Source organism: Cyprinodon tularosa, unplaced genomic scaffold, assembly GCF_016077235.1.
Source record: "Cyprinodon tularosa strain WSP-4 unplaced genomic scaffold, ASM1607723v1 ctg8, whole genome shotgun sequence".
Taxonomy (NCBI): domain Eukaryota; kingdom Metazoa; phylum Chordata; class Actinopteri; order Cyprinodontiformes; family Cyprinodontidae; genus Cyprinodon; species Cyprinodon tularosa.
Genome location: NW_024039562.1, coordinates 1,995,650 through 2,009,609, shown reverse-complemented (window position 1 = coordinate 2,009,609; position 13,960 = coordinate 1,995,650). Strand labels below are relative to the sequence as shown.

General features: G+C 39.0%; 1 protein-coding gene across 1 annotated transcript in view; it reads right to left on the bottom strand.

The window, feature by feature from the left end:
- The window catches only part of LOC119774137 (metabotropic glutamate receptor 7-like), a 119,188-nt gene extending 106,030 nt beyond the window's left edge, over window positions 1-13,158 (bottom strand). The window contains exon 1 of the mRNA XM_038271510.1: window positions 11,962-13,158. Within this exon, the coding sequence (XP_038127438.1) occupies window positions 11,962-12,450 (489 nt within the window). The 5' untranslated portion in view covers window positions 12,451-13,158. The remainder of the gene's footprint in view (window positions 1-11,961) is intronic.
- Window positions 13,159-13,960: the final 802 nt, after the last annotated feature.

Sequence of the window (13,960 nt, the reverse complement as noted above, 5' to 3'; positions counted from 1 at the left end):
TACAATGAGATCTGCAATGGTTTCTTTCACTCCAGAAATGATAGATTTCTTCAAAAACCAAAGTTTAAAATCAATTTTTACTTTTCATAAGAATGAGTGAGAGGAGAAGCAACTACAGGCAGAGACCTTCTCTTCCCTTTCCACTCATCCCCGTAAGAGGATCCGACGTAATGGGGTTTCCTCTCCTCTGGCTCCTTCTGCTCAGCAGAAAAAAAAGCTGCACAAAACTTCCATCAAAGTCTGATACTTATATATTTTCCTCACATTTAACAATGACTGAGATAATGGGTGACTCAGTTCTGACCTCAATGTGACTGTATAGTTGTACTCAATGTGATCATAAATCTCCTCAGCCTAAGCTGAAAGAGTTAAATTGCTGATAGTATTCAACCAAAACCCAGATCTGATGTAAAAATCAGGCATGGCACTCATTAAAGACAGCATTTTCTCACAGTAAAGCCAACAAAAGAGAAATAAACAAGCCCCTGTGTGATTGGAAAACACTGACATGAATACAAATTAGTTTTTTTTTAAGAAAAGTTTTTTTTTTTCATTAAACATAGGACCCTATTACTTTGCTGCATAATAAAGCTAACCCTGCCCCCAGGCTTTAATGAATAACAATAACATTACTTGTTCACAATCTGTCTTAGCAGGTGGCTGACTCAACTGATTTGTGTCTAAAGCAATGATGACTTGTCCAACACGATCCTAATTTATAAATTTTATTAAAACTGCTGTAACTTGAACCATATGAGCCCCTTTATGCAAACATTACAATACATATTTTAAACTACTGCTTAACTTGAAATTAGTTTAAAGGAGAAGTTCGGTTTTTTACACTTTAAGCCCATTTTCTGTAGTGTCCAGGATGAAATCGAATGATCGACACCAAAAGTTTGACAATTGGTCCTGTCTCTGCTTTTTGGCTCATTTAGAATCACCCCTGGCTGCTTTAGAATGGCTTGCATAGAGCATGTCCGATAATGTCCTTAAAACAACCTTAAACGTTCTTTTTTTAAAATATGCTACTCACCGGGTCGTCAGCGCTGTTCAATGACGTTCCAAAAAAAGTTTCGTAAAGAAAAAACGTTCCTGTAGTGTTTTATTTAGCATTTTGTAAATCCCATTGAGTTCTGTTGGAATAGTCAATATTCCGCTGCCACCGGAAACGGAAATGGGGCCTGTTTACACAGTTGTAGTCTTTTCGCTTCACTCTGTGTACTCCGACGTCGAGGTGCTAACGTCTCTGTTAAACACTTTAAAAAACTCTGAAAATGGAATACGAAAGGTGGATTCTTGATTCTCGACGTCGGAGTACACAGAGTGAAGCGAAAAGACTACAACTGTGTAAACAGGCCCCATTTCCGTTTCCGGTGGCAGCGGAATATTGACTATTCCTACAGAACTCAATGGGATTTACAAAATGCTAAACAAAACACTACAGGAACGTTTTTTCTTTACGAAACTTTTTTTGGAACGTCATTGAACAGCGCTGACGACCCAGTGAGTAGCATATTTAAAAAAAAGAACGTTTAAGGTTGTTTTAAGGACATTATCGGACATGCTCTATGCAAGCCATTCTAAAGCAGCCAGGGGGTGATTCTAAATGAGCCAAAAAGCAGAGACAGGAGCAATTGTCAAACTTTTGGTGTCGATCATTCGATTTCATCCTGGACACTACAGAAAATGGGCTTAAAGTGTAAAAAACCGAACTTCTCCTTTAAGTATTTTTCCACTTTTAAAAGGTTCTCTTGCCAAGTCCAAAGTGGCAAAGGTATCCCCATAGCATGATGCTGCCATTACCTTGGTAAGCAAGGGGATGATTGGGTTCATGTGTGATTTTTCCACAAGATTCTTTTTTTTAAATCCTAATCCTGCTTTAAACATCTCTACAGATTTATCCCAGACATTAAGTGGTGCTTCCTGGCTTTCATTATTCTGTTTGTTGTCTTTTGTTCTTAGAGAAACCTCTTAGGACTACATAGAACAGCTGGATATAAATGAGATTAAAATTAAATAGAGAAGCTTTAGCCTGAATACAAATGCATGCAACTGCTTTAAGATTTAGATAGGTTACGGCTTTTGAAAACAACATGCAACTTAAATTTGAACTTTAAAATCCACATAATAAACATAGAGGTTTTTATTTGTTATGTGACTGGAAGATAGGGAGGGATTATATTTGTGTCCTAGTTTACAAATAATAAAAAATACTCCATTTGTTAGAGAAAGATGGGAGTTACCTTCTAGCATTTCAATGACAAATTCATAGTATTTTTATTTCAGAAAATAAACAGATCCCACCACACTGACTTCAAAAGTTCAATATATTTGAACTCTGGCCTTGGAAAATAGCAGTATTCACCAATAAATGAGCTAATTTGAAAGAACAGGTGGGACTGACCTTTCTTTAAGTAAGTATTGATTGTTTGTTTCCCTGTTTGTATAACTGCATGCTTGAAGAAAAACAAGTAATTTAAGGGAGGGAAAGGGGAGGGTATAGGGACTGGCATGCAGCTCACTGTGACTGCAACAAACATTGAATTCAAACAGTAAAAGAGTCTTCGCACTACATACTTAACAAAAGGTGTATTATTTTCATCTTGTATAAGGCTATGGTTAACGTAGCTGGGTCTTTACGACTCATTATATGACATGATTACAAAACTGTGCAACAGACAATGCATCAATTCCTCCTTGAGAATCAAATTTATTTTAGCCAAAAACTAAAAGGTTCAAATTAAAACCAGGAAAAGGCGTTACTAGACTGAAGGGAATATCTTCCCAAATACCACCTTTTTATTTCACACTCCACTTATTATCATTTGAATACACACATTGCTGTTGTTTTGTCATTTGTTATTTTTTTTGGGGACAATGTTACATGAAAAGTTAGCACTGCAGTGTCCCCTCAAAACTGCACTACATGAAACAGCATGCATAAATTAGTGAAGGCTAGTGCAGTTTTTCATTAGGCTTCTGTAATGGATTGGCTATGACTAAACCACCTAACGACCCCCATCCAATGATTTCCAAGAAGACCAAGCAGTTCTAGAAGCTGTATAATCTGGCTAATGAGCAGTTCTTAGATTATTTTTAAAGTAAAACACATTTGTTTAGAAAATGAAAGGTCCAACATGACCTGCTTAAACCCACAATTCTACCTGATAAATCATGAGCTAGCCTGTCTGTCTGTTTTTACAGGGGTAAAAATACATTGAGGCTTAATGGTCAATTAAATTTAGCCACTCTTGAAAATAGGACATATAGGAGGATGTATTATGCAGATAAGACAGATGTGACAAAAAACTACTTCTCACTTAACTTTGCACATATCTACAGTTAAAAGTAAAAGTTTAAAAATACAAAAAATGTAACAAAGAAGGCTGGATGACAACTTAACCTTATATTGCTGAAAAGCACTGTGAGCAGTTTTATTAACTGCTCTTAACGTATATAAAATATCCAAAGTTTTGTAAGAAAACTGCAGCAAAAAGTGGCTTCATAAGGTTACCAAGTCTTCGTAACAACACAAGACAGCCAGATAGTTATTTGAGAAGTTTTACAATCCTGCAATGCTGTATGTAAGGCTGTAAAATGTCCTAAACACTGCAGGGATGTTTATTTGAAACCAAGTTCAATATCAATAAAATTAGACTTTAGGTGAAACTGTTGGGAATAGATGAATATGTGTATCGGCACTTTGTGTTTAGTCGGACATATGATGGAAAATAATTTATGCTCTAAATTATAAATTTCTCTTCCTAAAATCCTAGGAGGGTTGTTAGAGTGCTTTACATAATTAACTCTCTGAAAAACTATAATGCTTAAGCATTGAGGCCTCAGCATGAATGCAAAAAATGAATGATCAATGAAGATATTTTAAGCCCAAATACGCAATAAAGGATTTTTTTTTCTGGTAATAAGTATACAGTACTTACATGGTTCCTTAAAGGAAATGAAAGCTTGGTGCAAATGGGCATGGTATCAATCTGAATACTTTCGCCTTAAAGTTTTCATCAGACTGACATCCTGGGGGATGAAACTGACTCTGTGGCAGCTGTTGTTTTTTTGTGTGTACTGTAAACAGACTTCTTTTGCACCAATCTGAAATCAAAAGTCCGATAACATAAAAAAAAGTGTAAATATATGTAATTAGAATAAAATGTATTTATTTTGATTCTTTTTGTTGTTGTGTAAAATGAGCAGATAATTTCAACCCTTGGAGTTATGTGTGTCATGCATCAAGGTTATAGCACCTTAGCTGTCACATTATGGAAGCTTTAGGCTTTTTCTGTCTCACCTAGAATGCTTTAAGCTTAATATTAAAACACAAATTCTCCTCTTTGTTCTTGCCTGTGTTGTTGCTTTCTAATGCTAATCTAGTTTTGTCTTGAACTGAGCATGAAACACAATATCTTTTTGTAGCAAATGGAAGCCGTACCTGAATTTACAAAGAAATTGAAATTATAGAACTTTTTGGAAAAGGTATGGGTACTTATATGAAGTACTTATAATGTGTTTATCATCAGGAATTTATGACCAAAAAAAGCTAGATGTTATTGTAGACCTATATTCAATCGTCATTTCTTATATAAAATGCTTGAGAAAGTAGTTGCCAAACAAGTGTGTGACCACTTACACCATAATGAACTCTGTGAAGAGTTTCAGTCTGGCTTTAGAGCTCATGATAGCACTAAAACAGCTGTGGAGAAAGTCGCTTTTGATATTCTCACAGCCTCAGATAATGGACTTGTATCTATGCTATGCCTTGTTAGATCTCAGTGCTGCATTTGATACATTTGATCATAATGTTCTTTTAGAAAGACTATAATATTTTGTAGGAATTAAAAGAGCAACACTAGACTAGTTCAAATCGTATCTATCTGACCGATTTCAGTTTATTCATCTTAATGATAAATCTTCCTCATGCTCCAGGGTTACCTTCGGAGTACCACAGGGATCAGTGCTAGGACTAATTCTCTTTACTATATATGTATGATCCCAATCGGTCAAATTATTAGACAGCATGGGATTAATTTCCACTGATATGCTGATGATACTCAGCTATAATTATCTATAAATCCAGATGAAGCTAACCCATTATACAGATTAAAGGCATGTCTTGAAGATACACAAACCTGGATGACTCTTAACTTCCTGCTCCTTAATGCAGACAAAACAAAGTTATAGTCTTTGGACCAGAGTCTTTGAAGAAGAAGCTGATTAGTCAGTCTTAATTTGGATGGGATTAAATTGATCTCAGATAATAAAGTAAAATATCTTGGTGTTATTTTTGATCAGGACCTGTCATTTAAATCCCATATCAAAGAGGTTTCTAGAATTTCCTTCTTCCATTTGCGGAATATTGCAAAAAATTTGAATTATCCTTTCCAGGGATGATGCTGAGAAACTAGTCCATGCATTTGTTACTTTAAGATGGTACTATTGTAATTCTTTACTATCAGGAAGTCCACATATTATAGTTAAAAGCCTTCAGCTAATCTAAATTGCTGCAGCCAGAGTTCTGATGAAAATAAAAAAGAGAGATCATAGCTGTCCTATCCTTGTTTCTCTTCCAGCTAAATCCAGAATAGAATTTAAAATCCTCCTTCTCACATATAAAGCCATAAATGGCTAAGCTTCATCTTATATCAGAGATATGATTGTTCCTTACAGAGCACTTTGTTCTCAATCTGCAGGTTTACTAGTGGTTCCTAAAATTTCTAAAAATAGAATGGGAGGCAGATCTTTTATTTATCATGTTCCTCTCCTGTGGAACCAACTACCAGTTTTACTCTGTGAGGCAGACACCCTGTCTACTTTTAAGAGTAGGCTTAAAACTTTACTTTTTGATAAAGCTTATAGTTAGAGAGGCTCAGGTTATCCTGAGCTATCTCTATAGTTATGCTGCTAAGGGCTTAGACTGCTGGAGGACATAGGGACCCCTTTTTCATCATCCTGCTTAATTCTATCTCTATTCTCCCACTCTGCTAATTTGTTAGTTCAATCTCCATCAACCCCTTTGTTTATAGATGTTTGAGCTCAGCCTATTTTTCATTGTAGTCCTGTTTCTCTGACTGTGACTAACTGGATGTGCTCTTTTCGTCATCTGATGTGGGGGCTGGCTCTGAGATCGTCTGCCTGGCTGTGTCTTTCCTCGCCTGTGGAGCTGGTTGACAAGTTCCTTTTGTATCTCTGCTTATTTCTGTATGTCTGCTTCTGTCTCCTTGAACCCCAGTCGGCCTCGGCAGATGGCTCACACCGAGCCTGGTTCTGCAGGAGGTTTCTTCTTGTTAAAAGGGAGTTTTTCCTCTCCCCTGTCGCTACAAACATGCTTGGTGTCAATGGCTACGTTTACATGGACACAACTAATCGGATTGAAGGCCTGATCAGATCAAAAATGTTTCATGTAAACATGTCAGACTGAAGATTCTAATCCGATTCGGTCCGATCGCATCTAAATTTAATTCCGAATGAGAGAGGTGGTTTTTGCCGATCGCCATTCCGATTGCCGTCCATGTAAACACCCATTCGGATCTGAAGAGTAAAATAATCTTCACTGCGCATGTGTGCGACGTCAGCGTGACGTTTTTCCGCCTTGTCAACAACAGGAAACCACCGGTCGCTCTCGCTCTCGCTGTGAACAACATGGCGGGGGGATTCTAGGAACGCCGACTTATACACTCAAGTTCATTTAAAGCTGCAGGAAGCAGGAATTTATCCTCCTCCTCATCCTCTTTTCTCTCTCCACAGCCCACTCGCTCTCCCACGCCGGCTCAATCGCTCATTCTCTATTTCTCTTGTACATTTCGCTGCCAAGCGCTTTTTTCCTCCTCTCTCCTTTTTTCTTTCCGCTCGCTCCGAGCGCATCGTTTGTCAGGCCTCCCAAAAACCAGACGCAGACAGAACTGCCAAGTTTGGCAGGAAGTTCTGCGCATGCTTAAAAGATTTAATCTGATCCAGCGCTTGGTACATGTATACACACGTCATGATCGGATCATTTCATTTAGTGTCCATGTAAACGGAGATTTTGAATTTCCGATCAACCAAGGTTTGGATCGGATCGGGGAAATTTTGCGCATGTAAACGTAGCTTATGATAATCAAGTCAATGATTCGATGCAATCAACTGTTTTTTTCTTAGATAAAAAACTTTGAATCAATTTGAGTGCCTTGAGATGATGTGTTGTGAATTGGCGCTATATAAATAAACTGAATTGAATTTATGTATAACTCAATATATTATTTATCAGACTGCATTACCCTCCAGATGGGCTGAACATTTTGATTCATATTTTAATTATTTTGAATAGGCCAACCTTAGTTAATGAGTGGATGGCAAAGATTGGCCTGGTTTGGTTGCTTATTGTAGTCATCCATATCCCAAAACTGCTTAAATTTCAGTCCTCAGGGCAGCTTGTGTTGAATTTTCTTATGGGAGCTTTCAGAAGCATCGTACCATTTGTTTCTGTATGTTCCTGCTAATACTAGAAACATTTGCAGTTCCACTTTCTTAGATTCCACAGGGACACCGGCAGAACAGCTAAGCAAAAGACTTTTCTATCGAAAGTTTTACACAATAATGTGTTGAGAAAATATTTCCTTTCATTTTCATTATTTTATAGAGTGGTGAAAGTTGGACTGTAGTCGAGCAAGTCTGTGTTTAATGGCATGAAAAGCAGCCCATTAGCAAAAGATGGAGAGAAGACACAAAAGCTGTAATCAGGGGTTTGGATTATTAAATGCCTACAAGATATATTGTCCTCTGACAAAGTTTTTAAACCTCTTGAACTTGTTCTATCCTTAGTAACATTACAACAACTATTTTCAACTTATCCTACAGTAATTTAAACAGTGTTTAGCTTAACTGCTAAACCTTGAGTACTGTGGAAATATTACACCACATATCTCTCTGAATACCCCATTCCCCTGGCAAAACATAGTGGTGGTACTTATAGAGAACAAGAACAACAAAAAAATCTTTACAATTACTCATAAAACCCCACTGTAACTGGAAAAAGTCACTTCTTTAAAATATTGACTTTGGGGAGCTGAAAACTATGAATACTTGGACTTTCACTTCAAAATTATGCAAACTGTGTCTTGGTGTATTATATAAAAATGCAGTAAAACACAAGCTCAGCAAGGGGGTTTGTGGTTTTAAGGTGACAAAATGTGAAATGTACTTTTTGCAAGGCTCTGCACAGTAAGTATGTGCCTACTTATGCATGATTTCCCACTCATAATCCTGCATATTTGACACACCATCTGTCTTTTTTATCATTTATCATCTGGCTGAATAGTATAGCAGGGATGTGACTAATTGCCTTTAGCAGAAGTCCACGGAAAACCAGATTTACTTAACCTCTGCTATTTAGTGTCACATTTAGAGCTTGCAGTGTAATTCACAAGCAACCCCCCCCCCCCCCCCCCCCCCCCCCCCACACACCCACCCACCCAACCATCACACACACACACACACACACACACACTCACACACACACACATACACTGAGCCATCTTATTCCGCTGGTGTCCATCTCCTCTACTGTCAGCTGAATGGATCACACTGCAAGTCTTCCATCTCCTTCGATGATTTTGTGAAAAAGGAGAGTCGACTGGAGCCTGTCAGTGCCATGAGAGCAGAGGACATCAATGCCTCACTTAGACAGCTATTCTAAGGGGGCCGCTTCCCCAGACAAGAGGACAAGACAGAGTTCACCTGGATTCAATACAAGGTTTCTGCCTCTGCCTTTGAGAGAAAAGATGCAATGCCGAACAGCAGACTGAACTACCCAATGTTAAATGTCATCTGGATAAAAATCAATTACATGATTTATTGCAGAGTCTAAAACTTACAAATGGTCAAAAGCTGTCTGTTCCTTTGAACTGCACTGTCATCCTTCTCCACCTTATGATGTAGAGCAGAAAGTAATGGGTTAGGCGATTTTAAAAAGGCACAAAACATTATAGCTGCTGATAGCAATTCCCAAGTTTTGCAGATTGATTTCTTTTCCTCATGTGGCATTGTTGCTTCTCATTTCCAACACAGCGTGAAAGGCACAGAAATAAAAACATCTTAGCGGCAAATCGGCCTCACCATGGCAACAGTATTGATCAACCCTCCTGGGTCCTCAGAAAAATCTATCCCTCATGTCAATTTCCCAGCATTAACAGTTCAGCAGCCACTCATGTCTTGAATAGATGGGGTATGATATTTGGAATCTGGCAATAAAATCCGCAATCACTATTTAGCTCCCCTCATGATTCATTTATCGCAGGGGTGAGACACCAAATGACCTATTGATATTCAGGGAGAACAATGATGTACGTAGGCTAAGAGGGCAACTTCAGAGGTTAGTACTTTAAGATTTCAGAAGTACAGATTAAGTTTTCTAATCTAGATTATGGTGCTTTGAAACATTTCCCCTTTGAAGGTGCTTTCTCAAAAAGGTAATGATTATTAGGTAGTATTATGGTAATAGCTAAAAAATTTAAGGTAAAGAAGACATCTTGCTGTTGAAAAAAAAAAAGAAAAATGCTGAATTCCCAAAAGACAATCAAGGCGAAATGAGATGAAAATTCAGGTCTGCATTCACTACAAACCATGTAAAGGCATTCATAGTCCTTAATGTGTTTTACAATTTTCATGCCATGACCACAACCCTAAAGGCATTCATTGTTCAATCCATCATCCAAAGATAGATGGAATAAGGCAGAACTGCAAAGCAGACAGATATGGACACCTAAACTGATCATATAAGGAAAAATATACAGTAAGAAGTGTAATTTACAGTTTAATATCAGGCATGTAGGGTGTATGTATGTTGAAGAACGTGTTGCTATTAAATTAAATCAAGATTAAAATGCCTGGCCCACATCTGAAAGACTGCATGTGGAAAAAGACTGCAGTACACGTTTCCCTTAACACACTACCTCCACTTTCAAATTCAGTAGAGGAAGTACAGTACATTGCTGCACATATCCTCTTATTCAACATGGAAATGGAAGCTTTTCAGAGATATAGGTGGAGGAATGTAGCTCAGTACAGGGAAAATTCTACAGGGAAACCCGTTAGAGGCAGCAAAAGACTTGAGATCAAGATGGAGATTCATGATTCAAAGGGACAACAACCCTAAACATAAAGCCAAATCTACAGATAATCAGATTAGATTATGCATATATGTATTTCTTTAAATGGCCCAGTCAAAGTACAGTTTAGTTGCAGTGCCTCAAAGTGTAAGAAGATTTGAGGCTATGTCTGTCTTTGGCAAGGCCCCGCATGGTATCAAAGGCTTTCCCTAAATATCTAATTTATATCAGCTCTAGCTAATATATTTAATTATCAAACAGGATTGTGTTTAGGTGGAAATATTTACAGAGGAGGATTTGATTTGTCTTCATTCAGATGTGTCGATTTCCACCTAGCGATTAAATCCTGCACTCTTGCAGGGCGTTGGGGAAACAATAGGAGATGTAAAGTGATGGATGAAGCTGCATGAAAAATGCTGTCATTCCAAAGATTCCTCAAGCTTTATTGCGACAGTCAAGCTTCAGCCCCTCATTGCACATGAACTACACCTACACTCTGACAGCTTGACACTTACAGACGTGAAAGTCTGACTGGTGGGAGGAGAGACTGAAGGGAATCAGGAATAATCTTTAGAAGATCTTGTATATAGTTTATAAAGATACGATTTCTACAGAAATCTTAAACAACGACATTGATAAGAAACATAATAAATCTACTCAGGTTTTTGAGCATGACTGGAGGGTTTTAACCAAACTGGTATAATGAAGATGTATTATGCTAACTCAGTCTAGAACAACTGAACATAAGGCAAGGCTAAAAGCTGTGATGGAGCCCATCTGTCCAGTCAATGAAGCCTCAAAACCCACAAAATATCCAATAAATAAATAAATTATGGTATTATGTGTGTTGAGCTCACTTTATTCACGTGTGCAAAGGGAAAAAAAAAGATGACAGAGCTAAAAGCTTGTTAAGTATGCTGATGGTCTTACAGCTGCAGTTTAACTGATACTTACTGTCAGACCAATCCTCTGTCTAATTGAATTGAAACTATACACTGCACGACATGTCTGTGTGTTGCAGTCTGCAACCACAAATCATTAGCAGAAAAACTCCAGCTCTGCTGTCGCCGTGCAAACATGAAACGTGGAATACAATTATGTACACTTGCTAGAGTTGCTATGCAGAATTTAAAATTATTTGTTATTTTTTCCATGTTGCTGTGTTTTAAATATTTAATTTGGTGTATGGGTGCCCTGCTGCTGATGCTTCCTGTTTTCATGCAGCACCAGCAGCTAAGCAGGATAAGAGAATGTGGCCACCAGCACGATCTAAAAAAATAAAATAAAAAAATAGTTGTAAGGATAAAAGCAAGCCAACCTAAAAATAAATCTCAGTTTTAAGGCTCTAAAATAATACATATTCTTACATATCTATGGTCTTCCACTCGTATAATCATGTGCAATCACATGAAATAGGCCTGTTATTCTCAGGAGAGTAGTATTGAGTTTGGGTGTGATTGTGTCAGGCTGTCAAAGCCCACTCATCCAAACTCTGGAGTGAGACTGGAACAGACGGGAGCTGTTCTTTCAGCACCACCGGGGATCTGCAACAGAACACTCAGCTGTCGCATCCACACAATGTAGTGATCTGGAAAGCGACCCAAACTCACACCAGCTGCCCTTCTAAAGCCCAGAATTTATGAAGTAGATAGAATTTATCTACAAACTAAAGCAGGAAAAGTAAAGAAGACACACTTTTTAATTGTTCTTCTCGGGAAAGAGTAGGCGCGCCGCTTCCTCTGTTCCCCTGTAGCGCATAAATACCAGGGGACTGTTCAAAGTATTTGGATATAAAAAAAATGAAAAACATAAAAGTCACATACTCATGAAAAAATAAAACAAAAAAGCATGCTCAGAGACTTGCCTGAAAGAGGCGTAGGATGTTGGCAACCATAATCGACACAGAGCTCGCCGAGGCTCCGATCACTCCCACCACTTTCTCAGGCTTGACAAACACCGGTGGCTCACCGTTCGTGCACCTCACGTCTGAGGTGTCCTTCGTGATAAGGGCTTGCACAAAAGTTAAGGACTGCTCCAGAGCGTACGTATCCCTCGAGCAAGTGTCCAGCACTCTTGCGCCTAGAGTGATGTTGGGCAAGAGTTGCTCGTCCTGGTTGATTTGGTCCAAAGCGTACATCATGGCTTCCAGGCGCTGGATCCCGTTCTCCTTTTTCAGGTCCCCACACGGCGCGCCGTCGGGGCCCCTCGAGTGCACCGGGAATAGCCCGCCGAGGGTCAAGTGCCCCTGTGTCCTTATCGAGTGTGGCGCGTAGGTCTCCTGAAGAAACGCAAAATCCACCGCGGCGCTCAGGAGCCAAAATAGCCTCCATACACAGACACCAGAACGCGCCATGCTAAACTTTTGTAGGAAGGATGGAGACGGATGTGGAATTTTGAAGTTTGTTAGAAAATCTCCATTTTTAGTCACCAAGGTGGAGATTCAACAAGCTGGGCCGAAGAAAAGAGAAGTGGAAGGCTCAGGCAAACTGCGACCATCGCTGAGCAGCCAGGAGGAGCAAGCAGCGCAGCTTGTTGAATAGTGAAGCCCCTTACAGTAATTCAGTTCCCCCCATCCATTAGACGGAAAGCATCAGTGATCACTCTCCAAATATTAGCTGACTGTTTGAAAAGAAAGGCACCCTTTGCAAATAAAATCTGAAACACCTTTAGGACCGAAATTCAAGCCAATGTATCGGGGAAAGGGGCAGGGATTATCTCAAAAGCAGCGCCTAAAATGAAAATTGTGAACCGGCAGAAGTGGGTGACATTCTTCCTGCCCACAACAACTCCACAGAAGCGCAGATATGCTCGTTTCGGCAGTGGTGTCTGTCTCCCATGGGTGCATAATCATCCCCAAAGCCTCCAGAGAAAGAAAGAGAAAGAGAGCACGAGAGAGAGAGACACAGTTAGATAAAAAAAGAAAGATTAATACCCGCGCAAATGAGCGATCACTGAGCAGAAGGCTGAGAAAACCCAGCTAATTAAATCCGAGCCCCTTTTTTTTCTGTCTCTGCAACCGGTCGCATTTGAGGGCGAAATGAATGAGAGATTTCAGTGTGCGCGCCGAGTTTTCAGCTCCCCCTCTTTTTTTCTCTCCATGAGAGACGTCACTCAGTTGGCAGTGGGGTGGGAAGGGGGGTTGGCACCACTACATAGCAAGGTTTCCTGGAAGTTGTCTACAGACTCTTAAGAAGGGGATAGTAACAAAAAAGGGATCACATACACATAAATAATGCGAAAAATTGTGAGTTGCTCTCACTGTTTCTCCCCGTAGGCTACTTCCCATTAAAACACCCACAGAAACACACAATGGAAAAACAAACCTGGTAATGTATTTTCTTTTTATACTGATAATAGCAGAAGTATAGTGGAGACTGTTTGCATTTTGAAAACGGCAAAGAAGTGCTTTTATGAGTTGCTTCACTCCACCTGAGCAAAGTGCCTTTCCTTAATAGTTCCAAATTAATCACTGATGCACCTTTAAAAAAAAAAATAGAAGAAAAAAAAAGGGGGGGTGGACCCCACGCTGGTCTCCCAGGCAACCCTTCTCTGAAGACTCCCCTGTGCTACCCAAACCCACAACACACACATACAGTGGATATTAAAAGTCTGTAAGCCCCTGTGAAAACGTCAGGCTTTGTGAGAATGAGACAGGTGAAAATAGTCTTCACAATATATGGGGGGAAAAAAAAGCTTTGGTACTATTGAACTTTAAAAAAGATAATTAAAAAAGAGTGCAGACTAATATTTTTTCAAAATTCTGTAGTAGTCTTCAGAAGGAGTATTTTAGCATCCTACATCTTAAAAATATAGAGTATAGGAGATGAAAGTGGTGACGGTTTTCAGATCTATCAGTTTCAGAA